The sequence below is a fragment of the Lithobates pipiens genome, unplaced genomic scaffold (genome assembly GCF_037356315.1).
Source record: "Lithobates pipiens isolate NorthernLeopardFrog02 unplaced genomic scaffold, aLitPip1_a1.2 Scaffold_25, whole genome shotgun sequence".
Classification (NCBI taxonomy): Eukaryota; Metazoa; Chordata; class Amphibia; order Anura; family Ranidae; genus Lithobates; species Lithobates pipiens.
Genome location: NW_027507787.1, coordinates 160942659 through 160956828, shown reverse-complemented (window position 1 = coordinate 160956828; position 14170 = coordinate 160942659). Strand labels below are relative to the sequence as shown.

General features: G+C 49.1%; 1 protein-coding gene across 5 annotated transcripts in view; it reads right to left on the bottom strand.

The window, feature by feature from the left end:
* SORCS1 (sortilin related VPS10 domain containing receptor 1) overlaps positions 1-14170 on the bottom strand; it is a 1028639-nt gene that overhangs the window by 295874 nt on the left and 718595 nt on the right. For all 5 annotated transcript variants that reach the window (XM_077455080.1, XM_077455083.1, XM_077455081.1 and 2 more), the window contains exon 8: positions 4453-4542. In XM_077455080.1, the coding sequence (XP_077311206.1) occupies positions 4453-4542 (90 nt within the window). The remainder of the gene's footprint in view (positions 1-4452; positions 4543-14170) is intronic.

Below are 14170 nucleotides of genomic sequence, written 5' to 3'. Positions count from 1 at the left end.
CCGAACTATACAAGTCGGGGGAAAGTGAGTTTATTATCTAACAGTTTTTCCATCCCCAGATTGTTTCTGAACGTTTATATAGCATTACAGGAAGAGTGTTACAATGAATAAGTGGACCTTGCTGAAGTGCATGGTCTGCTTTAGACCAGTTTCATGTGGGGCAGCTTTCATTCATTTATAACCACTTGCGCTCAACCTGGAATCAAAAAAAGAATTGCACGTAATCATCAGAATCTCAACAATCTACCACCCACAAGTTCAATAGATCACCCAGATTTGGTCATTTGTGAAGACAAAACAGCATAATAAATAGACACAACAATACAGTTTATTGAAAGAGCAAACAGACAATGGATCAGAACTCTGGCAACAGCTTTAAAATCTGCTGGTCATATTTTTCTGTTGGGCTCATTCAAGGCAATGTTTATCACATCTTTTTATGGTTAATAGAACGATCATTTTATGTCTTTGATTCTATAATTTGATCTACAACTTCGCAAAAAGAAAAGAAAATGGAAATGTTTTATCAAAATGCTAAAATCTAATTAAGAGATTGGATGTATAAGACTAAAGGCCCATACACACGATCAGACCTTTTGACAACAAACATGCAAATGAGCTGTTTTAAGGCAACACCCGACCGTGTGTACGCTCCATCAGACAAACCTTTTTGGTTTTCATTGGACTTTTGTTGGCTGTGCAAACGGACAAACTTTCCAGCAACAAAAGTCCAATGGAGCAAAGTCTGATCGTGTGTACAGAAAACCATAGGACTTTTGTACAAAGTACAAACACGAATGCTCAGAACCAATGCAAAAGATCAGACAACAATACAGAATTTGACCAAAGGGTGGCGGTAAAGAGCAGAAAAATCACATGATTTGGTGAAAGTTGGCTGAAAAAGTCCTGCCGTGTGTATGCAATACAAGTTCACGGCCGACGCCCTTTGTACAAAAATCCACGGAAAAGTTTGTACAAAGTCAGATCGTGTGTATGAGGCTTAACATTAACCACTTGCCTACAGGGCACTTACACCCCCTTCCTGCCCAGGCCATTTTTCAGCTTTCAGCGACGTCGCATTTTTAACGACAATTGCGCGGTCATGCTACACTGTACCCAAACACATTTTTTTGATCATTTTCTTCACACAAATAAAGCTTTCTTTTTGGTGGCATTTAAATTTCTGCTGTTTTAAAAAAAAAGCATTTCTTTACTTAGTTTGTGTCAGTAAATTTTGTAACTAAGTAATTTTTCTCCTTCACAGATGTGCGATAATGAGGCGGCACTGATGGACACTGATAGGCTGAACTGGTGGGCATTGATAAGGTGGCATTTATGGGCACTGATTAGGCAGCACTTATAGGAACTGACTAGGTGGCACTGATGAGGATGCACTAATATGCCGCACTTATGGGCACTGATATGTTGCACTGATGAGCACTGATAGACGGCACTGATGGGCACTGTTAGGTGGCACTGATGGGCACTAATAGGCGGCACTGGTGGTCACTGATAGGCAGCACTGGTGGGCACTGCTAGGCAGCATGGATAGGCAGTACTGATGGGCATTGATGGGTGGCACTGATGGGCATTGATTGACAGCAGTGATGGGCATTGATGGGCAGCATTGATAGGCAGCACTGGTAGCCAGCACTGATTGGCATTGCTAATGGGCACTGATTGGTGGCACTTGTGAGCAGTGGTGGGCACTGATTACTGATACTGGTGGGCACTGATTGCTGGCAATGGTGGGTACTGATTGGTGGCACTGGCTGACACTTAATTGTAATCAGGGCACTGGGGCACTGATGATCAGTGCCCTGATTACATACCTGCTGTTGATCAGATCGTCTCTCCTCACACTCTGTCAGTGTGAGGCAAGGAGCGCTGATTACCGGCATCTCCGTGTTTACATGTGACCAGCTGTGATTGGACACAGCCGATCACATGGTTAAAGAGCCACAGACTCTTCCTAGCAACACAGCATGGCCGTGATCGCCGCACTCCATGCCCCCATGGGCGTGCGAGAACGGCCATTCTGGGACGCCCTCATATGAAGTCACCCCAGAACGAGAGCCGCACCACCCCAACTAGTTAAGGATTAACATATCTTGAAAGAGATTGGCAGGATTGAAAAAAAAAATCTATCGTAAGGAGCAGATTTGGCCCAGCAATTTTAGATTTGCCAGACTGCCAAAAATGTAATCCAAATGAACTCATCAAAAAAAGAAAAGCTATGGACAAAGAGACACAGGGATTTGCCCCAGGGCCATCTTTAATATTGATTGGACCCTGGGCAAAAATTTTCTTGCCCCCCCCCCCCCTATTCAATTTCACTCTCCACCTGCTCTGAGACATTCAATAAATAGCAGCTAGACTTAAAATCAGTTTACTATATCAGATCAGGGAGCAATTGCGATTGGTTGCCAGCGGTTACAGCATATAATTACTGCTTACTGACTGGTTGCTAGAGGTTACAGCACACATTTCGGCTCATTGATTAGTTGCTAAAGGTTACAGAAAATGATTTCTTCTTGTTAATTAGTTGCTAGAGATTACTGTACAATATTACTGCTCACTGATTGGTTGCTAGAGGTTAGAGAACATCATCTCCTCAATGCAGGGGTGCATGATATACATATACCGCCTTTATTTACATATCAATGCCGCCATCGACAGCTATTTACTTATGAATGCCACCACTATTTGCATATGAATGTCTGTTATTTACATGTAAATGCAGGGTCTGCAGGTGAGTCATCTGTACACAACAATAGGGCAGAGCTGGGCAGTATTAGTAGCAGCACTTCACACTGAGATATCGGGACACAGCACTGGACTAAAACTTCAAAGGACAAGGGAATTTAAACTGGGATAGTTGGCAAGTATGAGGCAGCTGCTTTGGGCCCCACAACAATGACAGGGCCCAGGGCAGCTGCCCCTTTTGCCCTGCCTTAAAAACGGCCCTGATTTGCCCTACAGATGTACATGGCACCCTGGCTTTCATGGCTTTTGGACTCAGAAGCTAGTAGAACATTAATAAAAATGAATGAAGGAAAAAAAAAAAAAACTGGGAGTCAACGTGGATGCAAACTCAAACTTTTTTTTTTTTTTAATTAAGGCTTGCACCTTTTACACTATAGGATTTCATGTCATCTGTGCCCAGCCTTGCCACAAAGAGTTAATTCAGCTCTAAGCAATCCTCTTATGTTTTTTTCAGTGAGATAAAAACAATCAGAGAAATAGATAATTCTGTGTGCTTCCCATTCCCCCTCCTTTCTTCTGGATGTTAGTGATCATGGGGCATAATTCACAAGACCAGCAGAAGTTCAGTGTAAGGCCGCGTACACACGGGCGGATTGTCTGTCCAACTTAGTCCGCTGAACCGTGTTTCAGCGGACAATCCGCTCGTGTGTGGGCTTCAGCGGACTTTTTCAGCGGACTGTCTGACGAACAAAGTCTTACGGAATTTCCGAAATTTTGTCCGTTCAAACTTGGTTTTGTCCGTCCAAACTTGGTTTCAGCGGACAGTCCGCTCGTGTGTAGGCAAGTTGGACGAACTAAGTATGGCGCATGCTCAGAAAGGATTTACACGGCCGAAGGTTGCATTGCAGTGTATAGGACGTCGTTTTTCTAGTCCCGTCGTACGTGCTGTACACGTCATCGCGCACGCTTTCAGCGGACTGTCTGCTCATCGTGTGTGGTCAAGTCCGTTCATGCAAATTTTGAACGGACTGTCTGTCGGATTGTCTGACGAACTTAGTTGGGCAGACAATCCGCCCGTGTGTAAAAAAAGTCCGCTGAAGCCCACACACAAGCGGATTGTCCGCTGAAACATGGTTCAGCGGACTAAGTTGGACAGACAATCCGCCCGTGTGTACGCGGCCTAAGACATACACAGAGGAAAATACATCTGATAAGGGGAGTGAAGAGGTGGGCCCACAGAATCTGCAGTTGTTCGAGTCTCATAACAGACAGAGAGGAGAAATTTGACAGGTAAGGATACATGTAGGAGTCATGTATATCCTTATAGATAACCACTATGGCAGTCGTTTAGAAAGGGTGAGAGTTTACATCCAATTTAAGCATGGTCAAGTGTCCTATCAAAGTCATGTGACGGGCCTCTCCTCCAATCGCAACATTCACTATGCTGCTTAAAGTGGCATGACACAAGCTCAACACCATATTCTTCATTCTATGAATGGATTGTAAAATACAAGCAGCTTTATGGAGAAACCTCACAGTGTATAACAAGTAGCAGTATCCATTATAAAAAATAAATAAATGCTCCAAATGACCACTTTGTTCAGCCATGTAAATGCTGGAAAGTTTTACGCTTTTTCATTACAGTGGAAAAATCTTGTTTGGAATGTGAACTATTCAGTTAATACTCAATGCATTGATCATTGAATGTCATTTAGTAATATGGAAATTTTCCAGTGATCACAGTACCTTGGGTAGAGCATACTTGGGCAGCTTCATCTGTGAAAATGGTTCCCTCCTGTAAGACACGTAGTAATGTGGGCGCCCTCCCGAGGTCAGCTGTGTAAAACAAAGAACAGAAAGGTATCAATAATCTGATACATAAGAACATCCCTGGGCCAATGAGAGACATAAAGTAGACCTGTCAGTAGCTTTAATAATAATAATAATAATTTAAAATTTGCACAAATAAATTCCTAACATGTCACAATATACAGCAACAGCTTAATTTGTCAGAAAAGTTACACTTTTTTTTTTTTTTTTTTATTGAAATATAAAGGTTTACAAGTAGTAAAATATTAATAAATATAATGCAATAAGAGTCTAACAGATGAGTTCTTTGTTTCTGTACTTGTTTACATAAAGAAAGTCATCTTCTTCGTTATACATGACAGCAAATTAGTTGGTATGGACCAGCTTGGAAAATATCAAGCCCCTTTAGAGGGGGTTCAAAGTACGCAAAACAAGATTGTGATGAGGTTCCAACACAAACAGTAACACGGGTACATATCCCCAATGTCAGCAAGAGAAATAAGATGAAGCATGAGTACTAAGGTAGTTACAGCTTAGGTAGTATAGTGATAAATAATCATCTAGGTGTTTAACAAGAGGCTTTGCCATATCCCAGGGGCATCCCGGCCTGGTGTCATTGGTAATATTAAAGGGCGTAAAAGTAGCAACAGACATTTGGACTCTGGCAGAAGGGGAGGAATACAAGTTCAGAATAGCAGTAGCAAAGGGGCCTGTAGGACTGCTGATGCCCCCAATGTACTCTATCAAACACCTCCTCTGCATCTAAAGATGGAAGCAGAGAAGGCATTCAGTGATGTTCTGCCCACTAAATGAGATTAATAAATCTCCTCATGCCACACGGGGTTTGCCTGTGTGGGACAAATTCTACCTGATAGGGGTGAACTAAATGTGAGATATATATCGTGAAAGACGGGTGACCAAAAGTTTGCATAAAGTTTGGTATCATTGTTGAGCAGTGAAATGGGTCTATAATTGGCTGGGTCCATGTGTGGCTTGCCGGGTTTGGGAATGGTGATAATCACCGCCTTTAGGGATTCCTTGGGGATGTTTCCAGATTCTACAAAGTGAGAGACAATCTTACATAGTTGGGGACTAAGAAGGGTGGAGAAGGTCTTGTAATATTCATTACAGAAGCCGTCTGGCCCAGGGGCTTTATGTAAAGGGAGGTCACGGATTGCGTCTTTAAACTCCTGTTCTAGGAACTGCTTGTTTAGTTCTGAGAGTTGGGCGGTCGTAAGAGTGAGCAAGCATATGGGATCTAAAAATGTATTGATCTCAGTCAAGTTAAGTGAGGGTTCGGTAGTAGAGGTGCTGAGGTTATATAGTTTGGAATAGAATTTGCTGAAGCATTCAGCAATATCTTTGTGGGTGCATACTCTGTGTCCCTAAGTAGTAAGCATGAAGGGAATTCTGGCTATCACTTCTTTTTGTTTAACTTGTTGTGCTAATAGGGCACCAGGTTTGTTGCTATGTGTGTACCAGTTGAGGCAGAGCCTTTTGATGTGATGGTCATATACCAAGTAGAAATAGGCACAGAGTTCCTCCCTAACTTTAGGCAACAAAGTTGTTAGGGTATCAGTAGGTCTTTATTACTCTGTTCTAACTGTTTGATTTGTTCTAGGAAAGCATTAATACGTCCCGACTGCTTATGCATCTCCAGAAAGCCCAGAGCAGAACTCAACAGAGTAGGCGCAGGGCGGCATGACCAGGGTTAACAGGGACTGAGAGGGCGGTACAGGGTTCGTTCTGGGAGGGGAGGAGCAGAAGTATAGTTTAGAGGGGGCGGCTCCTCCCCTCCTCAGTCTGCAGAGTAGGAGCGAGCTTAGTGGAGCTATGGCAGCGGTGGAAGATCTGTTCGCCCGGCTGAAGGCTGAATCGGCGTCCAGGGGCCCTGGATGGCTGGAGGCACGGCTAGCAGCGGCGCTGGGTGAGTCGACCCCAGTGGCAGTGCGTCCCGGCCGGGAGACGGCGCGAGCGCGGCGCGAGCGGCCTCCGGACCGTTTTTCGCCGGACCCCCCCCCTTTCTCCCCCCTCCCTGGGACTGTTGGTGCACGCGGTGGGGGTCATCGCCCCCCCCTGGCCCGCCCGGGACGCGAACGGCGGCGCCGTTGGCGGGGGGGGCTCCAGGAAGAGGACACATGAGGCTGGCAAGGTGGTGGGGGAGCCTGGCAGGGGGAAGACTGGTGCTGGGAGGGTAGGGAGGCCACGTGAGGAGCACAGGGCCCCGACTCCCGGCATGGCGGCGGCGGGGGCGGGGCTTTCCGGTGGACTGCAGGGGAAGATGGCTGCTGGGCTGCAGGGACAGACGGCAGGTGGCCCCTCTGGGACTGGCAAGCGGCAGGGGACTCCGGCTGTGGGTCACCGGGCGCAGGCTGGCGGTGGAGTCGTGCTGGCGTCGGGCAGTGGCCTGGAGCGGCACTGCGGGCAGCAGCAAGAGGGTCCCGGAAAGGCGGTGAAGAAGTCGGCATGCGGATCTGGTGCGTTGCGGAGGAAAAGGAAGGTCCGCGGATCCCCGGCATCCAGCGACGCGTCCGCTGGAGGGCAGTCTGCTAGCGAAGAGGAACTCCTGGAAAGTCGCTCGGAGGGGGAGCTGTCGCAGTCGGACGACGATGGGCAGCAGGAGCGTCCGGCGGTGGTGGACTCGGGACCTTCGGCTGGTGGGGCTCCATCCAGGCAACACGGTGAGTCCTTACATTTTTTATCTGCTTTGAATGTTGATGTGGGGGGGGATGTGGGGGCGGGGCTGGTCCGCAAGGGGCGGCCGTCGGGGGCCGCACCGGCCACTCCACAGGCGTGGGCGTCTGGCCGCGAGGTGGGGGACGCGGGTTTGCAGGGGTTCCTGGCGGGTCTGAAGGAGTTGGTCCAGCGTTTTGAGTCGGGCGGGGGCGGGGGTCTTCCCCCGACGGCGGCGTGGGTGGGCCTGAGCTCGGGGGTTGTTGGTACTGGGGGGGGGTCGGGGGGTGCAGTGGGCATGTCGGTGGAGACGGCGGCGCCTGCCGCCCCGGTGGTGGCGCCGGCCGCCCCGGCGGCGACGGTGGCTGATCAAGGGGTGGAAGGGACACCCGGGGGGGGGGGGGCACCGCTGACACCGCAAAAAAGCAGGACTTGGTTCGCCTAGCGGATGCGGCGAAATGCGAGGTTTATGTGTGCTTCGAGGGGCCCCTGGGGGCCCATCTGAAGCCGGAAGTTAAGGAGAAGATCTGGAAGGACGAATATGTGGAGATTTTCGCTCTCCTGCCATTGGAAAAGTTTAATCTCGATAGGGTTAGGCCGGAGGACCACAAGAAGGAGGACGAGGAGAAGAGGAGATATAGGCTCATTCCGCGGACGTTTGCGAATTGGCTGCAGGCGTTCGCCATATTGGCAAGCGTGATAGGGGAAAGGAACCCGGAGCACTGTTCGGCCCTTTTCTGCTACCTGGATGCCGTGGGAGAAGCATATCGAGTCTACGGTGGAACGTCTTGGTTGCGTTACGACGAACAATTTCGTCAGCGGAGGGCTATTCGCCCGTCTTTAAGATGGGATCATAAGGACATCAGTTTGTGGATGCGCCTTATGACCTCAGCGCGGTCGCCCAGCCAGTTTTTTCAGGGTGGGGCCGGTGGGTCCGCTGCCTCCGGACAATCGGCCACAAGGAAAAAAGGGGTGTGCTGGCAGTACAACGAGGGCTCCTGCAAGTTCGGAGGGTCATGCAAGTACAAGCATGAGTGCTCCGGCTGTGGTGGGGGGGGACATCCCTTGTCCCGCTGTTTTAAGCAAGGAAAAGGCAGGCCCAGTGATGCTGTGGGAAAAGGGGACCACGCCGGTGAGGGTGGGAAGGATGTTGCCTTTCCTCGCTAGATATCCGGATCGGGAGGCGGCGCAATTGCTGGCACAGGGGTTTGCGGAGGGGTTTCGGATTCCGGCGCAGTTGGGTGTAGCGCCCCCCTTGGCCCGCAATCTGCGGTCGGCTTTGCAACACGCGGAGGTGGTCTCGGACAAATTGCGAAAGGAAGTGTCGTTGGGGCGCATGGGGGGCCCCTTTTCGGTGGCGCCTATTCCGAATTTGGTGGTCTCGCCGTTGGGTGTGGTGCCCAAGAAAGAGCCCAGCAAATTCAGGCTGATTCATCATCTGTTGTATCCAAAAGGTGGGTCGGTGAACGACGCCATTGATCCCGCCATTTGTGCGGTGTCTTATACGTCGTTTGATGCGGCAGTTTTTTGGGTTCGGAAATATGGCAGAGGGGCGCTGATGGCGAAGACTGATATTGAATCGGCTTTCCGCTTGCTTCCCGTACATCCTGATAGCTTCCGCCTGCTGGGCTGTAAGTGGCAGGAGGAATTTTATGTAGATCGGTGCTTGCCTATGGGCTGCTCCGTCTCGTGCGCGCTGTTCGAGAAATTCAGTTCCTTTCTGGAATGGGTTGTGTGGGACGTCGCGGGACTGAATTCAGTAATACACTACCTGGACGACTTCCTCTGCATGGGCCCGCCTGCTTCCGAAGTTTGTGCGGTGTTGTTGGCTACGTTGGAGCATGTTGCCGAGAAGTTTGGAGTTCCTTTTGGCGCCGGACAAGACGGAGGGTCCGCGCACGGTGTTGAGTTTCCTGGGTATTGTTTTGGATTCGGATAGGATGGAATGTAGGCTGCCGGAGGACAAACTGAAGGCGCTGCAGGATGACATTCGTGGGATGCTAGGGCTACGCAAGGTTCAGCTTAGGCCGTTGCAATCATTGTTGGGTAAGTTGAACTTCGCGTGTCGCATACTGCCCATGGGGAGGGTGTTTTGCCGACGGCTGTCGGCCAGCACCGCGGGGGCTACTTCGCCCAAGCACTATGTGCGTCTGGTGAAAGCACATAGGGAGGATCTGGCGACTTGGCACGCGTTTCTGGCTAACTTCAACGGCAGGGCGCTGTGGATGTCGGGCCCGGTCAGCAACTTTGACCTGGAGCTTTACACGGACGCTGCAGGGGCGGCGGGTTTTGGGGCCTTTTTCCAAGGAAAGTGGAGCGCGGGGCTATGGCCGGAGTCGTGGAGGGCGGCGGGCCTGGTCAAGAACATGTTGCTGCTAGAACTCTTTCCGGTGGTGCTGGCGGTGGAATTGTGGGGCGAGGAGTTTCGGAATCTGAAAGTGCGTTTCCATGGAGACAACCTGGGGGTGGTTCAAGTGCTCAACCGGGTGTCTGCGGCGTCTCCGCCGGTGGTCAGGTTGCTCAGGCACCTGGTTCTGCGCTGTTTACAGTTAAACGTTTTTCTGTACGCTGTACATCTTCCGGGGGTGGAGAACGTTATCGCTGATGCTTTGTCTCGCTTCCAGTGGGACAGGTTTCGGGAGTTGGCACCGGGGGCGGAGGAACGCGGGGTCCCTTGCCCGGAATGGCTGTGGAAGATTGCTTTGGAGGAATAGCCGGTTGGATCAGGCGGTCGGTGAGCGAGACTACGTGGTCAGCGTATAGTAAAGTGTGGGCGGAATGGGCCGCCCTCGTGGAGCAGATTGCTGAGGGTCGGGAGGATCGGGACTTCCGTTTGCTGGTGATTTATTTTGTTTCCAGGAATTTGGAATTGGGGGTTTCCGTGTCAGGGCTTAATAAAAAGTTGGCTGGGTTGGCATTTTGGTTCAAGTTGCGGGGTTTACCTGACTTGACTAAGGATTTTTGGGTGCGGCAGGCCATGAAGGGTTATAGACGCGCACATCCTAGCAGGGATGCTAGGCGCCCGGTTTCGTTCACGCTGTTAGGGGAGTTGCTGACGCAACTTTCTGGGATTTGTTCTTCGAGCTATGAGGTGGCCTTGTTTAGGGCGGCTTTTGCTTTGGCGTTTTTTGGGGCTTTTCGGGTTAGCGAGTTGGTGAGCCCGTCCCAGCGGCAACAAGGGGGTCTGGGATTGGATGAGGTGGTGTGTGAGAGTGACCGGCTGTCCATTCTGGTGAGCCGGTCAAAAACGGATCAGCGGGGCAAGGGTAAGATGGTGCAAGTGTTTGCGCTTCCCGGTTCGCCCTTGTGCCCTATTGGGTTGGTGCGCAGTTTTTTGAGTGTGCGTCCGGTTGTGGGCGGGTCCTTTTTGGTGCATCAGGATGGACGGTCGCTTTCGCGTTTTCAGTTTACGGCAATTTTTAAGCGATGCCTGGTTGCGTTGGGTTTGGGGGAGCAAAAATTCTCTTTGCATTCTTTCCGTATAGGGGCGGCGACGGAAGCGGTTAGGTGGGGTTTGGATGAAGCGGCGTTAAAGCGCATTGGGCGATGGGAATCTCGGCGGTTCCTGTCTTACGTACGCCCGCATTTATTGGTTTAACTTCAGGAGGGGACTGTTAGGGGGTTGGGCTGTTTGGTGTTTTCTTATTGACGTTGGGCGTATGTCTTCTCTCTTTTTTCTTACAGGCGGACGGCAGGGGGTTGGTGTGGATAGTTGGCCACTCGTATGTTTGTTGGGGGGCCAGACGGGGGGATGCCCGCCCGGACGGTCGTCAACTCGGGTTTTCCAGGCAGGATGCAGTTATACGGTGGCTGGGTGTGCCGGGCATGCTATGGGACAGGGCGGTGGTGGAAGTGCATAGAATTGCGCGCCTGGGCGGGCCTCCTGATGTGCTGGTGTTGCACGTTGGAGGCAACGACTTGGGTGTTTCAACCATGCTGGATTTAGTGAAGGCCATTAAGCTTGATTTTTGGCAGCTCCGCCTTGCCTTCCCACGCATGCTCATTGTGTGGTCGGACATGGTGGGTCGTACGTCCTGGAGGTTCGCAAGGTCCGTTGACAAAATTAACAGGGCCAGAAAGAAGATCAATAAAGAGATTAGTGGTTTTGTGGTCAGGAATGGGGGGTTGGCGGTGAGGCACTTGGAGTTGGAGGTGGACACTTGGCGCTACCTTAGGAGAGATGGGGTGCACCTGAATGATGTAGGGATGGATTTATGGTCCCTGGGTATTCAGGATGGCATTCAGAGGGCATTGAGGGTGTGGCAGGGCACGCAAGGGTAAGGTTTTGCCCTTGCGTGCGGTGGCATGGTGTTGGTCTGTGCAGATGAAGGATTTACCCCAGTGATCGAAGAGTGCGGGACCTATCGGTGGTATAGTACCCGTCGGTGGTGTACAGCTAACAGGGGTTTTTAGCTGAAGTTGGTATTAGGTGCACTGCGGTCAGTGTTTGGCCTCTGAGCTAGTTTGTCAGCTTGAGGTCTATTAGAGTTGGGGACCGCAGTGCCGGAAGTTTTTTATGATGGTGTTTTGGTGGGTTTATCTTAGCACAGACCAACGGGAGGAGTTTAAGGGAGGAAGTGCCTTAATACTTGAGTTTAGATTTGTTAATTTATGTTATTTATGTTATTTATGTTATTTATGTTAATTATTTTGAATAATTTTATAATAAAGATAATTGGCTGCTACGGCCATGTTTTACTCCAGATTGGTGTGGTCTCAGTTTCTGGGGTGTTTAGAAGTTAAGGGGCGTAGCAGTGTTAAAGATTGAAAGGGGAAGAAGTCACCTAGGTTATACACTGGTCATGGGCACCCAGCTTAAGAAAAAGGCCTCTAACATAAGCTTTATGTGAATTCCATAGAACAGACTCGATGGTTATTGAACCTGTGTTAATGGCAAATATGTCTCTATTTCCCTTGTATGCTTTGTACACGCGGTCAGACATTCTGACCACAAAATCCATCTGATTTTTTCAGGCGGATTTTGTCCGAAACTGGTGTTGCATACACACGGTCGGAAAATCAGATCGTTCGGAACGTGATGACGTTCATTCGTTATGACAGGACTACGCTGAGGCTCGTAGCCAATAGCTTTGGTCTCGTAATTTGATCTGAGCATGCGTGGCACTTTGTCCGATTGGAATTCTCTACAAACGATCGTAAAAAATCAGATCGGATTTTTTTGTAGGAATATTTGAGATCCTGCTCTCAAATTTTTTCCTTCTGAATTTCCAATCGAAAAAGTCCGATAGAGCCCGCACACGATCGGATTTTCCGACAATATAATCCGATCGGACCTTTTCCGTCTGAATTTCCGACCGGGTGTACAAGGCATTAACCTGTTCCTGGTACTATGGGTTGGAAAGAATGGCTGTATTCATGCGCCATAAGGAGTTTCAGGTAACCCTAGGCCTGTGATCAAGCGTAATGGTAACCCGGGCATGGTCCGACCATGTTATAAGTGCTATGGTAACCTGAGATATGTATTGAAGGATGGATTTGTGTACCAGGAGGAGGTAAAGCCTGTAATATGACTTTTGAGCTGCCGAATAGAAGGTATAGTCCCTCTCTGTGCTGTGCAGGCAACGTCAGGGGTCATAGAGGTCTTCAGATAGGATCAGGGAGGACAGAGTGGTGGATCATTGTCTTAGGGGGTTGGAGGTGTCTAAGGCCTTGTCAGCTATGTCATTTAAATCCCCACATAGAATAATTAGCTCTTTAGAGAATGTTTGCAATTTGGCTGTTACAGATGTGAAGAAGGTCTTATGTTTCATATTGCGGGAATATATGTGGGGAGTTATTGAATGAAGAAGAGAGAATGAGATATCTGCCCATTGGATCAATCTCTATATGATGTAGTTGGAATGCTATTGAATTTTGTACAGCAATCATAAAGCCTTTGGTCTTTTTAGGTGCGTTAGCAAACAATTGATGGGGGTAGAGCTTGTGATGACAGGTAGGAGCTCTGTCTTGCGCAAAATGTGTCTCTTGGACACATATTATATCCAATTTTTGGGATATTGCTTTCCTCTAAAGTCTGGATCGTTTGGAGGGGCTATTCAGTCCCTTTGCATTGATAATGGTTATAGTGAGTGGCATTGTGAGCAGGAACTGGCGTTGCTTACTAGGCCCAAGGAAGGAGCTCTAAAAGTGCAGAATAACGATAAAAAATATCAACTGAGCAACCTGAACAGTTCTATACAGGTAGGTTAAGAATAAAGTATAAATTATGCATGAGACATGCAGTATAACAGTAAACTGAACAATAACCAGCACAGGGACTTAGCACACTTCGTAATCGGGGTGTGATAAGAAATGTATGGGGTGGCCAAGCTTCCAGGGGGAATTAGTGGAAGACAAAGTTCCAATTGTGGTAAGCCCACTAGAATAGAGGCTATGGCAGAGTTGTGGAGCTGTTTATATCCCTCTTTCGGGGAGGTGATAGCCCCATGCTGACCTTGATGCGTGACAAGTAACTTGGTAGAGAAGCCCCATCTACAGAGTAGCTTATTATCTTGCAGGACTTTAGTAACCGGGGCAAATTCCTCTCTTCTTTGTGCGGTAACTGCTGATATATCCTTATAAAGTCTCAACCCTGCGTATGGGGGAGGAAGTGTGCGGGCGTTTCTAGAAGAGCTAAGGAGCTGATCCTTGATGTGGTAATAGTGGACCCAGGCTAGTACATCCCTAGAGACTGTATCTGGCAGGTGCACTGGCTTTGATATTCTATGAGCTCGATCAAGGAGGAGATCCCTGGGATATAGGTCAGGCATTCATCTCAGGAAAAGCTGTTTCAGAAATGGAATGATTTCATGTGTTTTGACCGCTTCTGGAATGCCCCTAAAGTTAATATTATTGCGGTAGGACCTATCTTCTAGGCCCACCACTTTTATTTGAGGCTTCTGAATCGCCTCAGCCTGCACCTCATGAACATTCACAACCTCATTATGCGCTGCCACCATGTCAGATAGTTGGGGCTCCATGT